At 36.8% G+C, this 10,912-nt stretch overlaps 1 protein-coding gene across 4 annotated transcripts in view; it reads right to left on the reverse strand.

Moving 5' to 3' along the window:
* The window catches only part of LOC592492 (inactive phospholipase C-like protein 2), a 42,818-nt gene extending 39,444 nt beyond the window's left edge, over positions 1 to 3,374 (reverse strand). The window contains exons 1-2 of one of the 4 annotated variants that reach the window (XM_030992978.1): positions 3,214 to 3,374; positions 1,982 to 2,045 (exon numbers count right to left, since the gene is read on the reverse strand). In XM_030992978.1, the coding sequence (XP_030848838.1) occupies positions 1,982 to 2,045; positions 3,214 to 3,335 (186 nt within the window). In that variant the 5' untranslated portion in view covers positions 3,336 to 3,374. The remainder of the gene's footprint in view (positions 1 to 1,981; positions 2,046 to 3,213) is intronic. The other 3 variants (XM_030992979.1, XM_030992980.1, XM_030992981.1) reach the window with 3 other exon arrangements.
* Between the last annotated feature and the right edge of the window lie 7,538 nt (positions 3,375 to 10,912).

Here is a 10,912-nt window from a genome sequence, read left to right on the forward strand (position 1 = left end):
TTCGCTATGATAATTCTTTAGACAACGTTTCTTAATTTATTCACGTTTTGTATCCATTCCCTCCAGTGTGAACAAGGTCTCATATCATATAGACAATTACATGTGTTTAACAATAAGCATTCATAGAACAGTCGCTTTGTGACGAAAACAGGCATGAACCAAAATTATTTTTCAGTTTTCCATAAGCTTGAACAGATCCAATAGGCCATTTTCATGAATTAATCAAATGGTTGCGTTGCTGGGTAGGACAAGCCATAATGTTTGTCCTACCTAGCAACAATTATGGAATTTGCTTTGAAATACAATTATTTGTAACAGGTAAATGGATATTTGGTAACATGGCACTTGATAAAGATTTATGCATTAAAGTTGATTACATTACAAAAATGGTCTATCATACACATAGATTGGCTATCTTGGCTTCATTCTGTGTTGTGTGCTTGCCTAACAACGCAACATGCGCTGGATGGCTCTGAGCAATTAACAGCTTTATAAAGGACACTCTCTGATAAAAGCAAAGAAATAACATTCCAAAATATTGTAGCAATGTAACACTAGGCGGAAAAAAATACAGTTGCTGTGGTTCATCAATCTAAAATTGTTGATTTACTTACATGTATAAATTTAATTTGTATTTGACAAGTTAGCTTTAGACCATAAAAGAATTATTACTTTAAGTTATGTTAGCAATTATATTGGGTGTATTTTCTTTCTCTTGCTAATAAATTAGCTTCTCAGATTGTAATGGGTTTATTTTCATTATAATGGATTTATTATTTTTCTAGTTGATATGATTTATTTTATTTCTAGTCCATAAGTTCGATCCTAATGTACGTTTATTCTTTATTATAATGAATTTATTTTCTTTCTAGTTGATATGCTCTATTGTAATGGGTTTATCCTTTATTATAATGGATTCATTTTCTTTCTAGTCAATATGTTTGATTGTAATGGGTTTATTGTTGATTATAAAGGATATATTTTCTTTCTAGTTGATATATGTTTGATCCTAATGGGTTTATTCTAATGAATTTATTATCTCTCTAGTTGATATTTTAGATTGTAATGGTTTTATTTCTCTCTAGTTGATACGTTAGATTGTAGAATGCCTGAGGGTGATCAGGTTGGCTTGCAGCTGTTTGAAAGATGAGTCTTTCAGCGGTAACGTTGACTGACACACTAGCGTTTCTGGCCGAATATTTAACATACAAAGCTTGCCCTGGGTTTAAATTCAATCTCATCTGTTTTTAAAGGTACAATTAAAAGTGTTCCGTCTCTAAAATTGACCATAATTACAGCAGGTTTTTAAATGTTTCTAGACATGTTTGCCAGTGTGATATTATCAAACCAAGCAATGTACAACTCAAGAAAAAATCCTCTTTCAACTAACTCTTAGACATTCTTACACAAAAAAGATTCCCATCTATAATTTCATCACCATCATCAACATAAATCATTTCTGCATTCTTCATTGTCAAGATAATAATCATCACCATCATCATTATTATTGTTATCATCATCACTATTACAGTTATCGTCTTTATCATCATTGGCTTTTGCCTTTATCAATATCATCATCATCATCGTCATTATTCTTATATTTCTAATAATCCCAATAGGGTAGCTTAGTGAAATGTACATGTAGTAGCACGAAAAGACACGTCCAGAACACAAGATGCATAAATAATATTTATTTTGACACATATCTGAATGAAAGTTTACCTAACAGTATATGCCTCATCAAGATAAAATATGCATTATACACCTGTACCAGCTGGTTTTACCGGTCTTTGATAAACACTATGATTTCAAACAATTATGCAGTTTGTGTTCCCGACACATCTTTCTGTGCCAGTGCTACATTTTGCTAAGCTACCTAGTAAAGGTAAATGAACTTTAACTCATTGGATACAGGAACCGAGTGGGTCCTGTGTAAAGTATATGGGAATACAATCATTCAAAAGTCGACGGGTTAACTTACCCCTTGTTCTGCTTCTAAGAATATCATGAGGTCATCCAAGGTCATGAACTCACTACTTGAATACCTGCAAATAAATACATACATCATATAAATAGATCAGTTTACTAACATATTCAAATTTGAGGATGTTTCTTTCCTGGGACCTAGTGACAAGTTATTAATGATTAACTACAATACTCAGAATCCAGTCTGCATATATTACTTGCTGCTACATCGGGCAAGCCTCGGGCAATACTTCAGGTTGTCAATAACAACCTTTGTTTTATAGTATGCACTTATTTTGAATATGTTAGTAAACCAGTCATTTACTTTAATGAATACCACTCACCTAAACAAATTGTTTGTGTCTAGAGAGAATGTATAAAATCTACCTCAAAAAACTTAATAGGTAAAGGGTTATAAGGAGTATGAAGAAAATAAAGGATAACATAAACCCCTGCGTATCCAGGGTCGTGAATACCTGCAAAATGATTTATACAACATATCAATTACTCATACCTGCCAACTTTCACAGCAAAATTTAGGAATCTCTCAGGTCAAAATGAGGAATACAGTCTATTTTATATACTTTTCATACAGAATATTTCAGAAAATAATAGGAATCTAGGGTTCAAAACAATAGCTTGGAAGAACAAAAAGTGGGAATCATTCCTCTAAAATAGGATTAGTTGGCAGCTATGATTACTTTGAAGTGTAACAATTACCTAAATAAATGATTTGTGAAAAAATAGAATGTCCAAAAACCAACCTTCAAAAAGCATAATCTGGTATTCTATAGGTAAACAGTAAAGGAATATAATGTATTTTATTCAAGACCTCTCCCTCTGTTTTCATTCCTCTCTCTCTCTGTCTCACTCTCTGTCTGTTTGTCTGTCTGTATCTCACTCTCTGTCTCTCTCTCTCTCTCTCTCTCTCTCTCTGTCTCACTCTGTCTCACTCTCTGTCTCACTCTCTGTCTGTCTGTCTGTATCTCTCTCTCTCTCTGTTGTCTGTCTGTCTGTCTGTATCTCTTTCTCTCTCTGTTTGTTCGTCTTTCTCTCTCTGTCTCACTCTCTGTCTGTCTGTCTGTATCTCTCTCTCTCTGTCTGTCTCTCTGTCTGTCTCTCTCTCTCTCTGTCTCTCTGTCTCTCTCTCTCTATCTGTCTCTCTCTCTCTACCTGTGTGTGTGTGTGTGTGTGTCTCTCTCTCTCTTTATTTCATTTCTGTCTTCCCCAATCTTCTATGTAACTTACCTAACCAGTAAGAAGTAGATTTCAGGTCTTGTTGACATTTCTTTGAATAATTCTAAGAATTCGCTGCTTGATAAAGTGGGCCTTGCTTCCCCTGCTTCTTGGTACATTCTAGGCTGCGTCATTTCCTGCACCAAAAAAAGAAAGAACAAACAAATATATCCTCAACTATAATTCTCACACAACTACACTGAACATTACAGTAATATATAAATTATTCATTTACACTCTAAAAGATTGATTTTATCACAGTATTTTACTTTTTATAGGAGATCACTAAGCCTACGCGAATATCAAATTGGCAATTTGGTGAGTGGATTATGACATAGTCACACATAACCCTCCTGTATGTCAAGTACAAAAATATTGATTTTTGTGTCCTTCAGAAGTGCCTTCTCCCAAGGGGCACTGCTCAAAATATCGTCGGTCGGATGGCAGAAGGGCGTTAGCGTGCGAGCGACTCGAAAATTACTTTTTCAAATTATTCGCATTTAAAAAATTTGTTTTATATTTTAATTGCTTTCCGTCCGGAAAATTGGTTTAAAACTTAAAAGAAATGTTAAAGTAAAACACTGCCACAATTTTTTTTTCTCAGTAATAAGTCAGTTTTATAAAAGTTTGTGGTGATTTTAATAGTGCTAACGCCCTTCTGCTTAATGTTTCATTTTTGACCTGAAATTAGAGCTAACACCCTTCTGCCACCCAGGCGATGATATACATGTACATGTATCATGGATAAAATATTATTATATGTCTTCTAAATAGAAAATACCCCCATAAATCTTCCTTGAAAAAAAAAGAGTGTTGGAACAAATGGGAAGTTGTCCAGCACTACATCACAGACATATCACTGATACAGCCAATTAAAAGTTCCCATATGTGTAGACTGTAGTGATTACAATTTTGTTTAAATCCATAACTTTTTATTTTTGTGTGTTTCTTTCATTCATTTTGTCCTGCTTTCTTCTAGACTAGTCCGTCTATCAAGGTTGGATAATTGCCCTTTTAAATTAAATCAAATCAATGGCCTCTTGAACCCTACATTGAGAGAGCCATGTTAATACTATTCTGTCAGAGGATTTGAATTGACATAATATGACTTATCGTTCTAGGTTAGCCATCAGAATTTAACATTATTTACACTAGGCATCAAAGAAGGAAAAAATGTGGTTTTACCAGACACATTATGTATTTGAAATCAAAGAAAAACTAGTAAGTAGAATATATGTTAGGATCTTATCTGTGTACAAACACACTCCTGCAGTGTACTCACAGAGCACACACACGCACGCATCAAGTGATTTCAAGTCTAAAGTCTCTACAGAATTCTAATGCAGGTAGCTTCTATTTTGGGGTTCTCAAAAGCATCTTTTGAAAACCCATGGCTATACTCTCAACACTAACTCTTCCTTATCTCCAAAATTGACTTCTTTCTCTCTCTCTCTCTCCTCTTTTCCCCTTAATGGTCCCCTGCCATCACTCTCCCTCTCTCTTTTCTGCCTTTCTTCCTCTTGTGTACTGAAATGTACTTCTCTATAGTTCCCCTATCCCCTTTCCATGAAAATGTAGACAAAAGACAAACAGTGAGAAAGAGAGAGAGAAATAGAAAGAAAGAGAGAGGTAGAGAGAGGGGAGAGAGAGAGAGAGAGGGGGTGAGAGGGGAGAGATGGAGAGAGGGGGAGAGATGGAGAGAGGGGAGAGATGGAGATAGAGAGAGGGGGAGAGAGAGGGGAGAGAGAGAGGGAGAGAGAGGGGGAGAGAGGGGAGAGATGGAGAGAGAGAGAGAAGGGGAGAGAGAGAGGGGAGAGAGAGGGAGAGAGGGGAGAGAGGGGGAGGGAGAGAGGGGAGAGAGGGGGAGGGAGAGGGGGAGAGAGGGAGTGAGAGGGAGAGAGGGAGTGAGAGGGAGAGAGAGAGAGAGAGATAGAAAGAAAGAGAGAGATGGAGAGAGGGGAGAGATGGAGAGAGGGAGAGGGGAGAGAGAGGGGGAGAGAGGGAGTGAGAGGGGGAGAGAGAGATAGAAAGAAAGAGAGAGATGGAGAGAGGGGAGAGAGAGAAAGAGGAGAGAGAGGGGAGAGAGAGGGAGAGAGAGGGGGAGAGAGAGAGAGGGGGAGAGAGAGAGAGAGAGAGAGAGAGAGAGAGAAAGATGGAGAAAGGGGGAGAAAGAGGAGGAAGGGAAAGAGGAAATGACAATGTAGAGGTTTGGGAGGGGGGCTGAAAGAATAGTAGTGAAGCTTGAGTGTGAATACAAACATGCCCACATACATGTAGGTGTGAATCCTAATAGAGTTGTAGCATATCTATAGTAGATATGAAAAGTCCCTATTCTGAAACCCATAGTTATGGTATGTAGTATTATGATTGCATGCTAAGCTTGTCATAGGCCATTTTCATAAAATTTAAGGTATGCATTTATGGCTTTGTGAAGCACCTAAAACAAATAATTTCATTCAACTGTTACGAATAAACGTATCTCGTCAGTTAAAATTACATTATATGTTGCTAGGTGGGTTAAAGAGTATGCCTTGCCCTACCTAACAACATGTATGGCATGCAATTTGCATTCTACAAAACAACAGTTATTAGTTAAAGGTGAATGAAATAATCTTATCAAGGCACTTAAGTATATATTTAGTTACATTACATTATGAAAAATTGCAGATTCCTCCATGAAATTCAATTTCACTGGATGCTTGCTAAATCAGCTTTAAGACTAACAAATTCCTCCATAGAAATCCCTTTCACTGCGTGCTTGATATGTCAGCTTTAAGACAGTAGACGCAGAAGCCACGCAACAGGACATCATCCATAATACATGGGACTTATCACCTCCAGCTATGCACTTGATGGTACTCTCAACACTAACTCATTAAAGGGTACCTCAACCATGTGAGGTCTAATAATAATCTGGATTTATATAGCGCTGAATATGTGTTAATACCGTCTCAAAGCGCTTTCCAGATGTTATTGCCTCGGTCTTTAGATTCAATAAAGCACAATGTGCATCATCTCTACTCCCTGGGGAGTATTCCTACCATATGGTCACCATGAGCTTCGTACGTAATACCGTCTCTAAGTGATTTATGGATATCATTACCCCAGTCATTGGATTTAATCGCGCACATTGTGCACCATCTCCACTCCCTGGGGAGTATTCCTACCATATGGTCACCATGAGCTTTCTACATAATACCATCTCTAAGTGATTTATGGATATCATTACCCCAGTCATTGGATTTAATCGCGCACATTGTGCACCATCTCCACTCCCTGGGGAGTATTCCTACCATATGGTCACCATGAGCTTTCTACATAATACCATCTCTAAGTGATTTATGGATATCATTACCCCAGTCATTGGATTTAATCGCGCACATTGTGCACCATCTCCACTCCCTGGGGAGTATTCCTACCATATGGTCACCGTGAGCTTTAAACGTAATACCATCTCTTAGCGCTTTACAGATATCATTACCCAGTTCATTGGATGCACAATGTCCACCATCTCCACTCCCTGGGGAGTATTCCAACCATATGGTCATCATGAGCTTTGTACGTAATACCGTCTCTTAGCGCTTTACAGATATCATTACCCAGGTCATTGGATTCAATTAAGCACAATGTGCACCATCTCTACTCCCTGGGGAGTATTCCTACCATATGGTCACCATGAGAGCATGTACACAAAGGCTTTTGTCATCCTACCAGGTCCCCTTTTCTCTCCTGGGTATGGAGTGGCATGTGCAGATTAATGCCTTGCCAAAAAGACTGAATGGGATTGTAACAATTATGTCCTTATGTCCTTACGCAAGGCATTTTATCTATATTGTTTCTCTCCACCCAGGTGTTGAATGGTTACCGGGTAGGATTCAAAAGTCACTGCAGTTTACTCAGCATTGTGAGCATATACAGGTATACATGTATGTAAAATGTGCATACACTTTGTACGGGCCAGCCTGATTCTGATGACTGTGATAATAATAATCTGTAAGGTGCTTATAGATATCATCGATGTTCAAGTGCTAGTTAAACCTATAATATTAGTAACGTTGGTATCATTATACCCTCACCTGTTTCCACAAGTAGAGAATAACAGCAATATAATATCAAAAGTAATTTCATCTTATGCACACCTCTAGGTTTCATGCGCTCTTAAAGGGAACCAAAACCATCATACTAAGTTACTTTTATTGTAAAGTTTAAAAGACTTGAATAAAATCAGTGAAAATTTTAACAAAATCGGGCAAGTAATAAGGAAGTTAGAGCTTTATAAAATGACCAGTCACTAGAAGGCGGTATTCAATTTGATGACTTCATCTGTGGACAACTCTCCATGCCTTTTGTATATAAAATTGCACAATTTTTTCGTTTTCTTCGTATTTATTTGTGTTCTTGATCCGACTTCATAACATGTGAAGTAGAATATCATTTTGCATTCTTTATCTTGCTTTCAGGGGAGTAGATTATGTCAATCACAAGAAAGAAGGAAAAACATGAAATTTGTTGTACAAAAGGCATGGAGAGTTGTCCACAGATGATGTCATCAAATTGAATACCGCCCTCTAGAGACTAGTCATTTCAAAAAGCTCTAACTTCCTTATTCCTTGCCCGATTTTGTTCAAATTTTCACTGATATTTTTCAAATATCTTAAAATTTACAATAAAAGTAACTTAGTACGAAGGTTTTGGTTCCCTTTAAGCATTGTTCAGAAATACAATTACAGTTTTTTTTTTCTTTTACAATGACGTACAATGTAACATGCTTCACATTTCTGTTTCTTACGACAAAGAACTCCGTAAATACGCATAGGACCTTCGAGTCAAGCAGTTGCCATTCATGTACACATTGTCAAAATAAATGACTGTGGTTTATGACTTCATTTCAGCTGAACGAGACTCCATGAGCTCTCTAGTTCTCTGCCCTATAAATCATGTGGTAAATGGCCACAGTGCATGTCACATTAGAAACATTGTAATGTTTAATGCTTCATTTGAACGAGTAATAAACTTGTGACTGTTTTCCTTCAGTTATATCGATGAAGATGATTCATGCTATGAATTGACTTGTAGATACAGTATATGAATGAGGCCTACAAGATAACAGCTGTTATAAGAAAGATGATGAAGCGGATCCCAATCAAATGATTGGTTGAGAGCGTACATGTGACCAGGCATTTATTTTGCCTTACAAGTAATTTTACTAATGACCGGTCATTAGTAAATACTTACAACGGGTCATTACTAAAATCATGTCATTAAACATCATTTAATAAAACAAATAAAACAGCATCTTACAAAACAAATAATACACATCAATTTGTCCGGGCATTAGGTAAATTACCCACACTCGATACCTTGTGTGGGTAATTCTTACAAATGCCCTCACTGCTGATGTGTATTATTTGTATAATAATCTATTTAATTGCAAATAGAACAATGGTCTTTGAAATGATCCTTCTATGTGTTTTAAATATTTCTATTTTTCTAGTCCAACATTCTTGTTTCACATGTCCTTATATCCTTACGCAAGGCATTTTATCTATATGGCTTCTCTGCACCCAGGTGGTTTATATCTTGCTCATTATGTTGATTGTAATGATGCCTTTAAACGTGAAACTTCTTCTCCTCATCCTCCTCTCCTTCTTCTTCTAGTTTGCCCCGAGTCTGTGGCTTCCTTATCGTATTACAGATACAGAGCGCTTTGTATGTTTTTGAATGCTTTTTCCTTGTATCTTATTTTCATTTCATTTTCAATATGCTAATACAATTTTTGTTTCGTATTGTAACGTTCACTTATGAATTCTGTATTTGTTTGTTCTATTTGAATTGTTTTTATTTGTTACTATTTGTTGTATGTCCTTTAATCAGGACTATATGATGAAAAACAGCTTTGCTGATCATATTTTTATCCAGTATAAATATTTTCACTAAATTAATTGATTAAAAAGAACATGAAGCACTCTTACGACATTCACACAATTTGAAGACACAAACCCTTGTCATTCGTAACAGAGTGTCTGCGCTTTCAGACTACATGTAAACTGCATGGTCTACAGAACACCATAGGCTCTTCTTTAGCTGCTTCAGATTTGACACTGTCAGAGATTAACATGGCTAGCCTCAGCTCAGGGCTTTAGGGATTGTGGTTATATGTCAAATTAGAGTCTGCACCTGCAGATTAATCGAACAGCTCATGGCACTAGACTAGCCTAACAGGGCTAGGCTTGACTCAAGGCATTAAGGATTGCGGTTATGTGTCAAATTAGTGTCTGCACCTACAGAACAGCTCATGGCACTAGACTAGCCTAACAGGGCTAGGCTTGACTCAAGGCATTGGGGAATGTGGTTAATGGTCAAATTAGAGTCCGCGCCTGCAGTGTCTGCAGACTAGTCGCACAGCTCATGGCACTAGCTTTCTAACCGGTAAGCCGGATTATGTGTGCTTTACCAGGATGAGTGTTAGCAAACCTAGGCACTTAGCTTGGAATGATAATACTAAAGATGCAGTGACAAGTGTGACAGTAGGCCCATTTACACATCCCTAACACCATTTTTTTTAAATCATCAATTTTTGGACTATCGTTTACACTACTGGAAACAACGCATAAAAACGTTAATGTTTGCTCATACCGATTTGGGGTGAGTAGTGCACACATGCGACTTGTCCATGCTCTGCATGCGTTAGCATGGAAGCAAAGTTTGCTTTTGCACTGCACAAAATCAGTGAAACCTTGGCAGGCATTTAAAAAAAAAACATTCCAGAGGCAATTTTTTTTTTATCAGATTTGTTGTCGCATTTGCTGGTAGAAGCTACATGTATGCAACTACTGGTGAAACAACGGAATTTGAGAAAAACTGATGAATTTTGGTTGGAGTGTATAAATGCAGCTTTGAGAAGTGTTAACCTTTAGTTTGCCATCAGAGCCAAGTGGCACAAAACGGTAAGCACCAAGTGACGAAAGAAGTGCATTGCCCAGCGCGAAACTTGCCCCATTACTGATCTTGACTAGCTCATAACTAGCCTTTTAACACCAGTATAGATTAGTATTGCACTGGAAACAGGTAACAATCTTAAAGCCTTTAGTATATATCAATCCCATGATGAAGTACGTGAAGGACATTACGTGTGTCATATAAAGAGCTTTGACATTTCCACTTGTTATGAAGACTGAAATGAAGTGGGTTGATGAAGTCATATTAAGTATGCATAGTTAATCAGCAGTATGACTTTCGCTAAATATCTCAACTTTTTAAATTACTAAAGCAATATCACTTTATTTTATTATAAGGAAAGGTCATTTTCATATGCAACCACTGCTTTATGGAATACATGCAGCTTGCCAGAATTACCTTAGAAATAAAGAAACGTATTTAAGTTTGTAAGTAATTTGAAAACACATTTATTAAGCACTTTGTAAGATCTCACAGAATATGAACCCAGTGCACCATTTACACTCCTTCTGTATTAGACTGTAAGGGCCTAGAGACATGCAATTATGTATGTGCTGAACTAAAACATTATTATTATTATTAATATCTATTAACAGTTTTGAACTATATGATTTAAATGTAATTACCATGCTTGATAACACATTGTGCAAACAAAACAAAACAAAAAAGTTTTTTTTTCTTCAAATGGCACCTAGTGCATCATACATGACTGACTTTTAAAATCGACTTGATGTAAAGTTTAAATTCACCGTAA

The sequence above is a fragment of the Strongylocentrotus purpuratus genome, unplaced genomic scaffold, assembly GCF_000002235.5.
Source record: "Strongylocentrotus purpuratus isolate Spur 01 unplaced genomic scaffold, Spur_5.0 spur5_scaffold_20, whole genome shotgun sequence".
NCBI classification, from domain to species: domain Eukaryota; kingdom Metazoa; phylum Echinodermata; class Echinoidea; order Camarodonta; family Strongylocentrotidae; genus Strongylocentrotus; species Strongylocentrotus purpuratus.